The sequence below is a fragment of the Melanotaenia boesemani genome, chromosome 4, assembly GCF_017639745.1.
Source record: "Melanotaenia boesemani isolate fMelBoe1 chromosome 4, fMelBoe1.pri, whole genome shotgun sequence".
Lineage (NCBI taxonomy): Eukaryota > Metazoa > Chordata > Actinopteri > Atheriniformes > Melanotaeniidae > Melanotaenia > Melanotaenia boesemani.
This window is the reverse complement of record NC_055685.1, coordinates 21,951,373-21,969,170: the sequence shown is the minus strand read 5'-3', so window position 1 is coordinate 21,969,170 and position 17,798 is coordinate 21,951,373. Positions and strand designations below refer to the sequence as shown.

General features: G+C 36.3%; 1 protein-coding gene across 1 annotated transcript in view; it reads left to right on the top strand.

Moving 5' to 3' along the window:
• Positions 1-17,798, top strand: part of grin2ab (glutamate receptor, ionotropic, N-methyl D-aspartate 2A, b) — a 114,828-nt gene that overhangs the window by 10,227 nt on the left and 86,803 nt on the right. The window contains exons 3-4 of the mRNA XM_041982280.1: positions 16,733-16,957; positions 17,039-17,197. Coding sequence (XP_041838214.1) covers positions 16,733-16,957; positions 17,039-17,197 — 384 coding nt within the window. The remainder of the gene's footprint in view (positions 1-16,732; positions 16,958-17,038; positions 17,198-17,798) is intronic.

The window sequence follows — 17,798 nt, the reverse complement described above, 5'->3', positions numbered from 1 at the left end:
AGCAGAGGCAGAACCTAACCAGCAGATTTGCAGGACAGAAAATTAACAGAAAAACTGTCACTAAAACGCTCCATAGGACTGAGTGAGACTGTAGAGCTGAGTGAAAGTTTCCACACATTTGAATCATGGAAATGCTCAGTAGGACTGCTTTATATCCTGCTATATTACCGTTTTAAAAGGGCAATCATCGTACATAGATGCACATAGATATGCTGTCCTTTGATGTCAATCTTTAGAGTGCCTCTGTTTAAATGCCGTGGTTGTGAATTAGCTATATTAGTATTAAACACTACATGTGGCTGTGAGATTGAAAACATTTAAATCTTTGTTGGAGGCTTGGTTGTTACCTATGTGATGCCTCTAACCGTTTTGTTAAAACACTTTATTTTAGAGCCCAAGGTGGTCCCTCCGTGTGGCCATTGTGGACCTATCATTTCAGCCAATTTAATCTCAAAAGCCCAAATTCCAGTTTTGTGCTTTACAGAAACTAGATTTTTGGTTCAGACTAATACAGCAGTGTCCTAGTTAAGACATTCTTTGGCTTTTTAAATCCTATTTGATTCAGTTTTCCACGGCTATGAGGAGCAGCTCAGCCACATGAATGCATCAGAATGATTTCATCACTTTATTCGTCTCCGAGAGGGATCATTATAAGTGGCTGAAGTCTCAATGATTCCATGAAATGTGGTTACTGCGCTTATGAGTTCATATTTTACATATGTTATGGCAAAATTTGTTCAGTATGTGAGCAAGATGATTAGTGCAATTTTGCCATGAATCAGACATAATTATATGAGGAGATAACACACGCAGTCTGTCTTTCTTTTAACAATGGTTGGTCTTTTTTTTTTTTTTTTTTTTTTTTACTGCCACACCATCGTTCTGTTGGAGAAAAGCTGTATAAGGAGAGCAGTAAATGTACTTCTTTTGAACCCAGCAGCTACATTATGAAAGCGAAAGGCTGGCACTGTTTGCACAGTACTAACTGTGCCAATGATGTTAAGTCCATTAGGTATCTCATCAGTCAGATTAAGCTCAAGTAGCATAGCTTTATTTTCGTCCTCATGTTATTTTTTCCTCAAATACACATTGAATGGAAAATCTGTTTCAAATAATTGGACACACTTTTAAGGTTTTTGTGTTTATTGGCGAAAAGCTGTGGACTTAGAAGTTTTAATACCAGGCTTACCTGTTTTGTGAGTGATATATTAGTAGCACTAGTGCTCCAATTTTGGGAGTAGCAGCTGAATATTTGGTATAGCTAACCAAAACATTTTTATAATTCTAATCTTATCATATTTCTTACAATTGCTTTAGTCATAAATTGACAATTTATAAACACAAACTCTTGTTGTAATCATAAGAAAAAAGTCAGGAAGTTAAGTAGTGCTTCAAGACAACAATCAATGTGTAATCTCTTAAAAAAAAAAAAAAAAAAGAAAAAAAAGCACATTGAAATGTATCTTTATTGTGTTTCTTTTTCTTTTTCTTGTACCAGAACAATTAAAGGATGACTAACAAAGTTAAGATGGAAAAAAACATATTTTGGTCATCATGTCAAAAGGAGAAATCACTGTACTCCCATGAACTGTACAAATGCTGTGTAGTATTTGTTTTACCTTAGCTCCTTTTTTAAACAATTCAGTGAATTGACTGAGTTGCAGCTCTTCTGCAATCATGTGGTCGGCTGTATTAAACTAATAGTGACTTCATTTTCATCTGAAAGGCAGACACCATACAATGCCACAAGCACATCTGTGTCAGCTTAATGTATGCTTCATGTTGTAGATGGGATTTACAAATGTATAACGTTAAAAAGTTTACAGACGAGTAAAGAAGTTTTTCTCACAAATGTTGGGCTCACTGAGACTGGTTCGTACAATACATGGTGTTCATCTCTTTGCAGTATGTCAGCCACATAAACTGCATGACAGTAGATGTTTGGCTTTATTCAACCAAAATCACTGCCCGTTGATTTCTTGATTTCTCCTCAGCTAAACTTTTGAACTGTCATGGCACATTTTACATATTTTCAAATGTACTGGTGCTCCTAGTTATTAAGTTTTGTTGCACTGTCTCCAGTAATGGTTGCAAGATGCAACTAAATGTCACAGTGAGTGCGGGTCCCTGCTATCTGACATTTCAGTGATTGTAACTGAAATAAAACCTACTCTGTCAATCAAGAGAATTTATGCTTCCTAAAGTCCCCATTATATAGCCAGCATGGTGCTATTTACTTCACAGAATTGCATCTTGTAGCAAACAGGAAGAAGAGGAAGCAGCTCTCAGTCAGCTGTACTAGGTCATCTCCTCAGTCCTGAATAGACATCTCGCGGCATTCTGAATCAGTTCTGCTAAAGCTTTTGTGCCACGTTATATATTTACTGTCAAGAATATATGAGAGCCAGTCAAACTTATTAACTAACTTATTTAAGTTTGAGGCCAGTAAATTTGATTATATCCCCTATTATCAAAATCATGTCCCCTGAACATGTTCATACTTGTTTACCTGAAGAGTCTTGTTTGGCGACCTGATTTTTGGGTTTACAGACCTGAGTCTTTCTCAGCCTTAGCTGAGATTACACCGAAGTAATTTCAAGGAGCTTGATGCTTTCACAAAATAATGTTTTCTTTTCTTAAGGGCCTTTTCCTGGTGGTTATATATTGGGAAACAGGTTTGACAATTTTGCCGGTGATTTCATACTTAATGAGAATCTTCATGTGTGTTGTAGTTATTTTTATATTTTCTCAATATCTCAATCAGCTGTTAATTAAAGCTATCTGTTCAACCTCGCATCAGCAGAAGTTTGGATGTGACAACTTTCCATGTTGAAACTTTTCCGTGTTAACCACGCCCACCTCAAATGTCCGACCAATCACACAATACTTCTCGGAGCTCCATGAGAAAGCAAGGCCATTTATTTGTAAGTTCTCGCTCATAGTGGAGTATGTAACAGGCTTATTGCCATGTTCACCCTGCAGACAGAAGTGGCCCAAATCTGACTTTTTTGCCCATATGTGACCAAAATCTGTTTTTTATTTTATGACAATCTGATTAGCACAAATCAGATTTCTTTTTTAAATCTGACCCACATGACACTAAATCAGATACATATCCAAGGTTTTTCATAGCAACCTCAGTCCAAAGAGTTATGTCACATTTCATCCAACTTTATTGTCACTGAAGTTAAACAGATGTCACAATTTTGCACCAGAGGAGGCGTGATGCAGCAAGATAGAATATAAACAATTGATGAAAAAACATCATATTATAATTTTGTCTTCTCCCACTGCACAACAATTTCCAAATTGATACACACGCTAACATGTGTAGTATCCATATTTACAGCCATAAACACAGCGTGCTGTCTGTGATGTTCCGTCTTCTTCTGCACATGTGGGTCACATCAGGGCTGTAGTTCACACTCTGGTCTGATGGTGGTGACAATTAAAAAAAAATCAGATCTCAGCAAAAATTAGAATTAAGTCCTGCAGTGTGAACTAAGAGTGGTCACTTTGTCTGCTATTGCCTTGTAGACCATCACCGCTCTCTGGGACTTGGATGAAGCCTGGTCTAAGCTTCACATCTCACATCACAAAGTGTTACATTATAATAACTTAAGTATCTAAGTATGAATTTGTCTCTAACCTGTGACTTTGCTTATAACTTATATGCAACTTAGCCCAGTGGGTCATGCAGATTTGTCATCAAACATGGCAACTGCTACATCAAGGTTGTGAAATATGAGATCTTCTTACTTTTCTGAGCTAGGATCCATCTGTAGTTTTTTATGCCACTTTGTAAAATTAGGAGATCTTCCAACTTCATGCACCAAAACTTTTAGTGAAATGTAATTACCTGCAGAGTTTTGTATCAAAACCTGACGGTGATCCAATCCCAGCATGAGCCCGACCACCTCCACATGTGGTTGGTTCAGTCCAGCAATTCTATAAATGCTGTTTTTACACTTTCATTTATATTTTACAAGATATCCACAATACAGTAGTACAGTGATCTGTTTTGTCAGACCTGCACTGTGTTTGCTCTCTTACACCTAAATGGCTATTTGCTCTTTATACGTGTAGCTTACGTAACAGTGTTAAGTATTGCTGCCTCACACCTGTGGCCTGTTTTTTCCGTGAGAATTTACATCGACTGGTTTCAGCCTGACAATCACAATCAGTGTCTCACCACCAATAAGAGTGACATTACTGCTTTGTGCAAACATGGCCAAAGATCAAATGTTTTTGATTAAAATTTGCAGGTAATTTCCATACCTGTAATTTGATTAATTGATATCTTTATTAGAAATTAAACAGGACAGGGTTCCTATCATATGGAAAATTTACACCCTAGGATACATTTATATTACATAGTCTCCCGTACCCCCTACAGTTTGCAAAGCAAATCGCCACCTGCTATGGTATCGTCTTAAGATGTGGTGAACCAGTGTAGTGAGTGGTGCATCTGATGAAATAAAAACTCAAGGTGAGTCGGTCCGTGGTTCTATTAAGGCAAGGCAAGTTTATTTGTATAGCACAATTAAATGACAGAGTTACTTAAAAGTGCTTTACAGAGACGTTGAGACATCAGAAAATAAGAAGCAGAATTTAGAATTGAAAACCAAGAAAAGAAAAAGAAGGAATGGTAGTTAAAAACAGTATTAAAAAATCAGGTGACCAGGGCAAAGCTAATCATTACAATAAAAAGACAGAGATGTAGTAAAATTAATTATTAAAACCTAGGTTGTTAGGTAGGTGCATCTGGGAGTCACAGGCGACTTGGACATTTATGGAGCGATATTCTTGCAGTTGAGGGTGCTTTGATGTGCACGTTTGCAGTCCATTGCACCCACAGAGTTGGTAAGACCAGGAACAGAAATAAATCCCATCTTGATGGCTATTGGTTCATGAATGAATGAGTTAAAAATATTTTATTTTTGCCCTTAAAGAAAATTATTAATGTTGGAATGCAATCTGCAGTATTTCACTATTTATTTTAAAATAACAAAATGCTCTTTAAATTTCTCAAAGTTATTTAAAAAATCTGACCAAATAATTACGGTAATTTATATTGTTTTATTTTAACGAACAGAACAGCAGAAAACAACACAAATGCTGACTTGGCTCAAACATGTATGCCCTCAAATGTTACTAAAAGTACTCCTGAGTGTTCCACAATGTACCACAACTTCCCAAGTCCCATGCACACAGACATATTGTAGTATATGGTAGCACAGTTAAAAACGAGGTTACGACCAAAAACATTCTGCTGGACTATATTCTGCTGATACAATCAGAAGCACACCATAGAGGAGAGATCACCAACTCCGGCCCTCTTGAGCCAGTCTCCTGCAGGTTTTCACTGTGTCCCTGTTGCAACACACCTGGTTCAAGTGAAATAGCTCTCCATCAGCTCATTCACAAGGTCTGCACTGGCCTTCTAATGGCTCAGGTGTGCTGCAGCATGGATATATTAAAAACCTGCAGGACACTGGCTCAAGAGGGCCGGAGTTGGTGATCCCTGTCATAGAGGGACAGAAAGTTCTTTAAACAACCACAAAAAGCAAATGAAGATGACACCATTGGATGGCTCAAGGCACATGACAAACAAACAATGCTGCTGTCCATGGTGCTGAAAAAAACTGAACTGAACACCTGCACAGCTCTGAAAATGTATTAAATGAATTAATATACATGCTATTATTTTTACTTAAGACACTAAGGCACAGGGGTCAAACTCCAGTTGTTGAGGGCCGCTATCCTGCAGGTTTTTGTGGTTTGCCTTCTTCAACACACCTGACTGAAATGAATGGGTCCAAATGAATAATTTGACAACATGCTATTAGATCCATATTTTGAATCAGGTGTGTTGGAAAAATTTTTCTGTCGCGAAAAACTGCAAACACAACACTTTTTGCCTTTCCTCCCTGAGTCTGCCTCATTCTGTATACAAGTGTGTTTACATGGCTCAAAGTTGCAGAACAAAGCAGTAAATCAGAGGAAAAAGACCTTATTTCCCTATTGATTCAGAGTGGCTACATTCTGATGCACATCTCTGTACACCTCCACACAATCCATTTTCGCTGTTAATAGCTTTACCAAGCAGATCCACGACCCCTAGTCACTCACCACTGTGCATGAGAGACAGATAGACAGCTGAGTGACAAGTGGATGGGCCAGAAAATCTGTTGTGCAAATAGCTAAAATCTATGTTAAGTAATGGTAAGACACTACAATATTATACCATATATTTATGGTAAGTGACCTCCATCAACTGTTAAATGTATCTATATGGTGAGATCAATTTAAAAAAAAAAAACCTGTAAATAAATCTTAAAGCCTTGTCTAGACATTGGTGGCTTGATCACAGCTTCAGAGAAAATTGTACCATGGCTAGATGATGTATGATAATCAGAGCTGCTCCCTTCTATAACATTAACTGATAAATATTAAATGAAGATTAATTCCCTACTATCTTTTTACAAGCATTGCTTCACACAGAAATAAAGCCTCCTTTAATGTCAGTTTTTCTTGCTCTCATTTTCACAAAGATGGTGTATGTTTCAGAAATGTATCCCCTTTAAATATTTGCGTTTCAGAGCTATACGTAGAAATGAGTGTGGCAAAGAGAAGGAAACTAAGAGACTTCTTTTATTCATACCTGTCTTTTATAATGTTTACTTTTTAAGTGGGTTTTCGACAATGTGGGGAGGTGGTAAATGAAAAATGTATGAAAATGTGAAAAGCTGTTTGCAGCCTATGCATTTTGTAATTTTGTTATAATTTCATTTTTTATATATATATTCTTCTCTCCTTTTTAACAACACCATATGCAAAAGTCAGTACATCTACAGACAGATTTTTTTTTATCAGCTTTGCCCTTTGACAAGTGTATCTTGTATGAATCTGATTGGTGTGCAGACCAGAGAGATGTGTCACCTTGTTTTATTTGCAGTTTGTCAAATGATATCCATCAGATTCTGTGTTCTCCGTGCACAGCCCTGGCATACCGCTGCAACCATGAAACCACTAACTTCATGCAGCCATATGTGGTCTGTAAAGACGATTTGGTGTATTAATAACTGTATTCACTTTCATCAATTATAGATTGTTCAAGCGATTGGTGCGGTTTTCATGCATGAGAATAAGAACAAACTCAGTTTTTGGTTAAAAATTAAAGAGAGACTTTATTTCATAGTGACATCAGATTGTCTAGCAAGGCTTACCCATGATTGTCTACAAATGTCCTGTGTCATTTTAATGTTTCAGTCCCCTTCAATTATTGAGTTAGAAAAATTACATTGTATATTCATAAGGATGGCTTAGTCTCAGTTCAGCTTTTTGCACAGTGTTCTCGTAACCCTGTGTTTATTGAGGTCTGCTGCTCTTCTAACTTGTACATTTTAATTAATTAATCTTCTTGTAAAAAATTTCTGGTGTAAACAAAGAACTTCCCTCATTCTTATGCAAAGGCTCTTTGATTCTTACATAATTATGAGTTCTTGGACTAAATATACATAATAAATACAGGAAAGTAAAATAAGATTTTTAATGGAAATAAAATGGAGCCTATAAAGCTTTATAATTTGGTATCCTTCCATCTATCCAGAGTGAGAACTGTCCAGCATGAGAGACTCGGCACTTCCTCAGTTTTTGACTATTTGTTTACTTTTTTTTAATTCTTTTTTGCTCTAACCACACATGCTTACCTTTTAGTTTCCTCCACAACTGTTTTTTCTTTATTTTGTTTGACATCCTGTCGTTCAAAAAACTAAACAAACAAAAAAACAAACAAACAAACAAAAATAACAACTGCCTTCAAAGTCAAACACTTAGACACCAATATAGATGTTGCCATAAAAGCAGCAACAAAAGCTGTCCCTCAGTGAACAAGAGTGTGTGTTCTTTTTGGTGTCTGTCCTTGTTTGTTCATATTTATTTCTAATGAAAAATAAATGACAGAACATTTCATGCCTCCCTGTTTCCACAGACACCACTAGGCTGAGATAGAACTGGCCAGAAGTCTCTAAGACATGTACACATATTTCTCTACAATGCTGAAATTTTCATGTGGAAAAAGGCTGTTGGGTTGGTAAAAGACTGTCTAGGGAGGAGGCGGGCATTTTTATCGAGGACAAGCAAGAAGGCAGCTGGAACTCATTTATTAAACAAATAAACATGTGATATTTGAAAAAAGTCCTTTCTTCCACTTTCTGATATGAAATAAGACAACAAGCAAATGGGCTTTGCAATTCTGTGTCGAAGTGGATGGATAATGATGTTCACTGTGTTTTAGTAAATGCATGGCAGTCTCTGGAAATGTAAATACATTTAGGCATGTCATTTCAAGGTTAACCTGTATTGTGACCCTTAAAATCTTAGTCTAATTATGTTTAATTCATAATTAATAAATGTTATTTGACTTGATTTCTTTTTATGACATTTGATTTACAGTAAGTGATTGTGTTTCACAATGATATTAATGTGTTTTCTCAGCTTATTGATCTAGCAATCATTGAGGTAAAATCTGACTGGTCAAAAAAAGTTATATTATAGGCAAATGAATGTCTGAATATAGATTTAATTTAGGTAAAACTGTTGTTGTTATTATTGTTGAGAGCACCTTTAGCAGCCATACTCTGCAACATACATTATGTTGTATTTGACTAATGATTAATTACTTTAGATAGACATCAATAGTTATATTATTAATAATTACAAAATGTACATTTTACCATTAAAAACTTCCTCTAAGTATTAACACAGAAGTATTGACACAGTGTAAGCACAGAATTTTGATTACCTTTGAAAATAACTTCAAATAAATTAATGCCCATCATACTTGGACACATTTTTTCCAGAACCTGAGGCGACAGCCCTGCATTTGCTTCCTTTTTTCCACAGAGGACATATCTGTGAATGTTTTTACCAATCATTAGTCTTGTCTTGTTCTGCCTGTCTCTCGGTACTGGTGTCTGCCTTTCCCTGCACTCATAAACCCCAGCTTGGTTCAGTGTGTAGTGTAAATGGTACAGGCTGAAACCACCACTCCAGATTGCTCCAGATCAGTCTGAGCTCTTTAGATGTCTTATGGGATGTTTTTTTCCCCCACAACCCGCAAAAACCTTCACAGACTTCTCTCACCAAGATTCCTCTTAGCTTCTTTCTGAAATAACAAACAGCTAAAAGAGGGATTTCAAAAATCTTTGGTGATTTCCATGTAGCCTTTGGAAATGTCATGTTTTTTTTATAACAGGACATTCTCAAACAGTTTGTCTTCTCCATTTTGTAGAAGCTAGAATCATTTAACATTTTTTTTAATGCAAGAAAAACATAATTCCGATAAAATAAATTCAGAAATTGATGAACAAGTGAACCTTAGTTGTTTTTTTATTTTGTTTGAGGAACTTATTTAAACTGTTGCTGAATTTGTCCGAGCTACATTTTGTTCATATTTCTTAGTAATTAAAACTCTTTCTGTTGTTGTTATTAAATAGCATTGGGCATTTCCATAAATAACTGTGAAATATATATTTAATTAGTATTTATTTATGAAAATATTTTATGTACTTACAGTTTAGGGACTCAGCAATGCTGATCAGGACTCAATCCTCTTCTAAAAGGTCCTCATCAAGACACAAGCTGAAACCGAGGAATGTTATTATTTTTATTTTGACTGTCAATAATACACAAAAACTACAATGACAAATTTCATGACGCTTTGGGGAGAAGTGGGGCATTGGCAAATGAAGGACCTATAAAATTTTGATATGGGTAGGAATCTCTCATGTTAAAACTTTGAAATGCAGCACTGGCATCGTGGTGGAAATGCTCTCTGCATGCTCCTGTTATAAAACTGGCTCCGTCTTCTATGTTAAACTAAATTAAATGGAATATAAAATGCCAGAAAGAAACCTTAAGTGATTCTAACCAGTTTCCTTTGTGCTGGTCTCAGTTTATGTTTTTTATGGCTTTTATAAAGGTTTAGAGGAAAGATTGATGATCTAATCGAAATAACATTGGATCAATAGACCCACCCAATTGTTGCTTATTTGTTAAATCACAGAGTTGTGTTTATATATCTACTCATGTTAAATGCAGAAGATGCAGCGTATGGGTGTGGGTGATCTGAAGTTGTTTGCATTGTAATTACTTTCATTCGGTGAGCAACATATAATGAATCGCTGCTTGCACTTTTCTAGACTGGAAGCATCACCATGCTGGCGTTCTAGTGGACAAACCTATTTGTTGATTCGTTATTATTTCTTAAATTTCAAGAGCTTAAAGCTGTCTCATCTGCACCTGTCCCCATCTGTCTGTGAAGTTGTTTATTAATGTGCTGTGTGGACAGCTGTGCAGGAAGATTCTTATTGTTCGCTTTCCTTATTTATTTTATATTAGATTCATCATAAATCCACTTCAGAGCATTATATCCTCTTGAGACATATTGCCTTTATCATAAGCTGAATCGCCAACTGGAAGCACAAAACTATTGTTTTTGACATCAGTTAACAGATCAGTGATGAGACACTGATTTAGAGGTAGACTAGGCTGGAGCAGGACCTCATTAGTGGTCTATTGTCATTAATGCAACCCAATAAATTAACAGGAAAATTAGTGGTCCTTCTCTTGTCACAATGTCTGACCTTTGATCTGTACACGACAGATTTAATTTCCAACCAGCTCTTTAGTCTAGTGATTATTCCTATTTATAGCTCCTAAATATTTCCTTGATGTTGGTGTCTGCCTGTTTCCAGTCTTTAGGCTGAGATTAAATTATTGCAATATGCTGATTAAATGCAGCAATGTCATATGAACATTGCTGATTTCTGTAAAAGACAAAGGTTAGGTGCAAAGCATTTATGCTAGGTGATCTGGCAATAGTCACCTGATATAAAGATACTTTAAGGATCCCTTACACGTTAATATAATTCTAATCATTTCAATTTGAATAAAAGCTGAATGACTGTTTGGCCGGTAAGATGGAGTCTCACTGACGTTTTTTAAGCCATTGAATGCTGAGTGTGTATGAGTGTGTCTTCTCAATATTTACTTGCCTGTTAGAGTTTTCTTCCCTAAACCTTCATCTTTGTAAGGCTCACATTTCACAAAGTCTCTACAAATCATAAACCTTAAGCATGCAAGCAAGAATGTTCATTTTAGGCACTTCGTTTCCACAGCATTACAACAAAGCATTTTAATGCATTCTCCACATTGTTAGATGTCCATCAAAAATCATGATGATATGCTTATACTGGTATATTTACTGTTTGTGCAACATGAAAATAGAAAATATTTTTTACAAAATACCCAAATTCTTTTTTTTAACTGAAGAGTTGTCTCTTTGCTGCCATGTATTTTCTGTTAGCTTGACATTCTTGATTGTATTGTTGAGGGCAGATGCCATTGTTTACCACCACCTGTTTACTGACGACAGATCTTACCTGACATGCTCACTGCACTCAGTAACGCCTGTTGCATGCCAAAGATGTTGGTGTCTGTTTGCAGCTCAGCTCCTATCAGTCACGCATTACTGTTCCTGTCTTACCACGTTGTGTTTGAACATCATATGTTACACTCATGCCGTGTCCAGGCTCTGTTCTGTGTACAAGTACTTCAAACTATCCAACCATGACAATGCCTTCTTTTCAGTAGATGTACAAGTATATAGAAGAAATAGAGGATGATCTGATTTATACTAATTAATCTGATTACCACTGCTTTAAAGAAATGGAAACAATCCAGTAAATTGTTTTTAATAATTAAGATTTTTTTAAAACATGATCCTGCTGAAACATTCCTCTGACGATGTCACACCACCAACTCCAAGTTGTTTCAAATTTCTTTTCCCAACTGACACACAGCTTAGCACAGACTGCCGGGTAATGTGCCGAGCATGGTTAGCTTCTCACAGTGCTGTTGCTGCCAACAAAGTCTAAGAAACAATAAAGGTGGGTGGCCAAGTCTTCTTTTAACTTTTGCACACTATAAGTGTTTCCAAACAGACACAACACTGGACTGCTCTTCAATAAAGAGTATATGTCTGAGGATTTTAAATGGTTATTTGCAGCAGAAAATAGTTTTAAACAAAATGCATTTGCATACACCATTCTTATACATTACCCTGGCAAAAAATTATACATTTGTATCATAATCAAACAGGCACAAAGCACTGGCTGGTGGTTTCCTAAAACAACACTGCTATCTTTGTCATTGTCATTGAATTATGCACAAATATATATATATATATATATATATATATATATATATATATATAAACATTAGCACTGCACAATCACTTGACATGCATGTTATTTATCAAGCAGATGCACTGGCCTGAAAGCACAGCTTGCCTGTAATGTGACATGCAGCTCGCGTGCAGTCAGTGAAGTATGTTTCTATTCTTCATTCAGCTATTTAGTATTTAAAGATTGCACAATTACAAAATGAATATTGGATAGATAATATTTCTGGGTCACTTACCTAATGACAATTCTCACATATTAGATTGGATGTCACAGGTTTTGATGGGGGAGGCAAAATAACACTAAGCATGACAGCAAAAATACAATACATAGCATGAATAATTCTTAATAATGCAAAATAGGGTGAATTAAATGGAAAGGTGTAGATCACTAACCTTAACTCAAACTTGACATCTTGTGAGATAGTGATATAAGGGGATTGTCATAATTACTTTGATCTCAGTTTTTACAAGCTTTAGCATATAATTAAGACCTTAGCAAATGGTTTTGAAATTGAAAAATGCTCTAATATGATTTTTTATTTCCAAACTAACACATTTATTTAGATTTCTTGCCGTGACTTCTTTCTTCATTTATTACCCTGCTGCACCCTTATCACAGTAGTGAGCTGCATCTTTGGTGATCTCGTTTCTGTGTGGGATGCACCTTAAAGACAGCCCCAGTTACTGATAATTAGCAACTGCTTTAGAAAATCAAAGGCTAATTTCATGCAGATTGCCATTTCAAATATGTACATAAATCTGGTCCTTTCGCTCAGAGTTTAGAACTGGGGGTTAGGGTGATTAATAAACCAAATAAAAACACACACACACACACAACAAAAAAAACACAAAAAAATAACAAAAAACAAAATAACAAACAAAAAACTTTGAGTAAAATTGCTTGCCATACCATTTTGAGGCACAACAGAGATATAAAAGATATAAAAAAATTACTCGTTACTCAATTACTCATTCGTGTTATTAGATGTTACCACGGTGACTGTCATAACACAAAGAACAATGTTATCATATTACCATATTATTCAACTCTAAGACTGTGTGTAGAATAATTTTATGTGTAGCTTTGCTACATTTCGCAGGTACTTCTAAAGCATCACTTATAAGGCAAGGGAACAATACTGTATCATCATGATGATGGAACGGAGCACTAGAGATGGTCTGACTTGCTTTACTTTATTTGCTTGTTTATATTTCCTCTTTCCTCTCAAGAGGCTCACCAGCTACATCAAACCTGCCATGTTTGTTTTGTTTTGTTTTCTCTTTGAACATTGTTAAAGAGGTATTTTAAATCAGATTTTTTTTAAATCAAATGATTCATTGTTTAGCTACTTTTTAGCTCCGCTAGGCTGATTTGTTAACAATGAACTGAAACAGAGAAAGAAATTCAAACTTAACATTTAGATAAACGTAAAATAAAACGTACAGTGAAGCCTTTGCAATGAAGCCTTGAAGTAAAACTCCACTAAAAATATTTGAATATCCAGTCCCATTTTCAGTAACTGAAACGCTAAACTGCTAAAGTCCCATTACAAGCAAACTTTTCTTTAGAGAAAGAGTAGTGCTTTAAACTAGAGAATTGTGTGGAAATAACCCTTTAACCAAGATCCTAATTTGTGTTGTCATCTCTGAGACACTGTGTAGAGCTGCTTCATTGGCGATGAATGAAAGAATAAAATTGCGGGCTAATAGATTTAAACAATTACACCCACATGAGCTTTATTTGATAAGAGCTAGGGCTAACATAGTTGAAATAAAAGATGTGCTTACATCCAAGGAAAATCACTGTGGTTGTGTTGCAGTGTGCTGAAAGGCATGCTCTTAATTATTGTCACTGAAGCAGCTTGAGGGCCTTTTAGCTCCCACTTGAGCATTTGGTGTGTTGTCTCTAGCTTGGACAGGCACATCACTTTAGCTTATCAAGATTTTAGCTTTTGCCACATGAAGAAGAAAGAGTGTATGCAGTGATGAAGCTCTGCTAAGCTTCTCATAAAATCTTGTCCTTTTAGAGTGTTGGCAGAATTCAAGATTATTATACTGAATGTTATGACATTGCTGTATTTTTCAGTATTGTGGTCATATTAGTTTGTTCTTATGTCATTACATTTGGAGTCTAATTACAGAATTCTACATTCTACATGTTTAGAAAAATAGTAAATCCTGTTAGACAGCGAGAACACTCAGTGACTTAAAGTTTTCCAGCTACGTTGACCATTTTGCAATCTGTGAAATAGCACTCTGTGACTCCTAGTAATGTTAGCTTTGATGCTAACTCCAGGGAAAGTTAGTGTAATCTTGTCCTGTTGGTTAGAGTTGACACTAATTCCCTGGGACAGGAGTGTAGCGGTGTGTGATTTAGCGGCGTATGTTAAGTGCTGCTGGAGCTGCAGGCTAGTCTGTGGGCACCAGGGCAGAGAGAGCAAGCTGGGAAAGTACTGACTTGACTAACTGGCCTGATTAGACCGGGTGTGAGATGACATGGATCATAAACAGACTAACCCAACCGGAAAGACAGATTGGTAGAATTAAAGAGAGAAAGTACGAGAGAAAAATACATGCATCCAGAGAAAATGCACAAAGATTATTAGCAGGTATGGACGCACGTACAGAAAACAAGGAGGGGAGGATTAGGAAATCTAGAGACAATTGGTTAATTTTGGAGATGTGATGTTTCCTCCTGGGGTGTTTTCAGCTCCGCTGGACTGTAGTGGTGTAAGAAATTGGCTGAGATGCAACATAGCATTCACATCATGGTTTCATTAGCTCTCATTTAGCCCAAGGCATTTCACACTGCATTTCCTCTACTCATCTGCTTCTTTAGATCTGCTCCCGTTGCAGGAAAAGGTAACACAAAGTATGCTGAAACTAAAAACAAGAGCTCAGAGTCCTCGGTATTAAACCAGTGCTTGGTTTTAGGATATGAAAAAGAAGACATGCTATTTTTCATTTCAGAAAATGTTATTGATTGATGCAGACACTTGTGTGCCTTTAGCGGCTTGAAATCTTTCCCTTTAGACCCCAAAGAACGAGATAAAATCAGATTACATTTATTTCAGGGTTATTTTATCCATTAATTGCTGGCACTTTACTGAGCACATTGCCTACAGGCACAGATTATGTTCAAATAAAAGCAAACACTGGAAGGAAGATTTTGGGCATCTCATAAAGCCTGATAAGGGGTTTAGCAGAAGTAGTCAGGTTTAACCCTGGTCCCCAAATGGCCACGTTCCTTGACACTGAATAAAGTAATATTTGAATAGTAGAGGACAGTATAGTTCTCTCTTTCTGCCAATCTTTCAATCTTTGGTTGAGCACTTGAGCTTTGAGCTAATAATTACATTCAAGTCACATATTTTAGTCACCATTTTCTTGAAGATGAATACAAGCCAATCTTTCAGAAACCCAGGAGGGGTTCCCTTTTAAAGCACACGCTGGTCTTTGGTAAAGATATGTTCAGAATCCACAACACTCATGCTGCTGATTTAACATGTATTCTATTGACTACACAATAAATTAGATTTACAGCTTATTTATAAAAAGCTGATTTGTTTTCTTTGAAAACAAAATAAGAAAAAGGAAATTTAAATTTATTCATTATCATGCACAACATAAAGAAAATATGAGCATACAATATTTAATACATGAAAATGAAAAATAGAAATAAATTCTTTGATTTTTACAGCATGCTTTGTTCATTTATTTAAATATTACTCAAATTTACTAATGTTTCTACATTTAATTTCATCATGTTATTTGCAGCTTGCCACACTATTAATCTATTCTTTACAAAAATAAGCTCGAAACATATAAAACTAAAAATACATCCACACAACTAAGCAATATGTAGCACAGGAGAGTAGCTTTCTTTATTACTTTTAAGGGATTTTAAGATTAAATCAAAATGTTTCTCAGCCTGGAGCTGCAGGGTTCCTCTTTGAAAACACCTATTAGCCTCAAGTAATAAGTTAATTTCTCTTTACCTGGTTCACTATCACTTTGTGCTTGTGTGGAGGTGCTATTTGATCTCTGTGCACGCTTAAACTGCAACAGACCAGATGAAACAACAGATGCAATCAGGGTTGACAGCCACAGGTGCCTCGGCCGATTGTTTTTCTGTTCATTAGTCTCGCTCTGTCCAGAAAATGTTTGGTGTATCTATGCTTTATAATGGTTGTGAAAATCCTTTTTGTTTTGACATTATGCTAGTTAATCAGACACACAAAAAAAGCAAAGCATGGTAAGTTGAAATATTGTATGGACAACTATCATGTTATGTGAACTATCTATTCATGTCAATAATGAATAATACACAACCCAATTTATGTTGCTGCCAAGATGAGCTATTGTGTTTTATAAAATAGTAAAATTATTTTTCACCGTTTTATATCTTTTCTATTGTGAATAAGATATTAAAATGGTTTATGAAAATGTCATTTTTATATTTTATGCTTCTGTGTTTTGTAGGGTATGATGGGTGTAGTGGCCTGGATGTTGCTTCTACTCTCCTCAGTCATGGTGCCCGTGGCATCCCAAAAGCCTCCAGGGCTCAGTGTGGGGGTGATCCTGGGCCAGACCCGCCCACTTTCTGATCAGGAAATCCAACCACCTCGGCGCCCTGATGATGTCCTTGATGTCTCTGTGGTTACACTGAGGATCAACCAGACAGACCCAAAGTCTGTGATTACACAGGTTAGAATGACATCATACTGTGCACTCTGCAGTTATACAGACGTATGCACACAAAACTTGTTTGTGTCATTGTGTTTTAAGGTGTGTGAGCTTCTGTCTCGTACTCGTCTCCATGGCATTGTGTTTGCTGATGGCACCGATCAGGAAGCTATAGCCCAGATCCTTGACTTCCTGTCTGTTCAGACACAACTCCCAGTCCTGGGAGTCCATGGAGGCTCCTCTATGATTATGGCTGACAAGGTGAGTGACATTACATACTCGCCAGCTCAAGAACACACACACATGTAAAACATATTCCTAGATATTTGCATAAAAAGTGTTTGGTGTTTTGAACTTCAAGCAGGGAGCTATAATCCTTTCATTGTGCATGGTCCAGCTGCTGAAGGTTATGCTTTTCATCCAGCATTTTGTGCAGATGACATGTTTGAATTTCAGTCAGACACTTACTTCATAGAGAGATGTGTTATTTAGGAGGTCACTTAACCTAAAATGAAGGTAATAATTCAGTATAATTTACTGGGTTACGGCATAAAAAATGACATGTTTTACAAATTGCCCTTCACAAAGTATATTAGATGCATTATGTTTTCCTGCTTTAGAAACATGTTTAACATCCTCAATTTGAAGCTGTGTGGAAAAAAATGGCAGAAAAGAAAGACAGAAAAAAAAAACAACCTAATTCTTTAGATGTTTTATTCCACCTTAAGTGAGTTGCTCCTTTTTGGGGGTCGTCTAATGGAAGGGATGAAGTTGTTTATGCAATAAATGGAGGTTGTAGATGAGAAAATTACACACTGGGAGCGATTTCTTACGGTCAGTGGAGGCCTTTCCATAGAACATA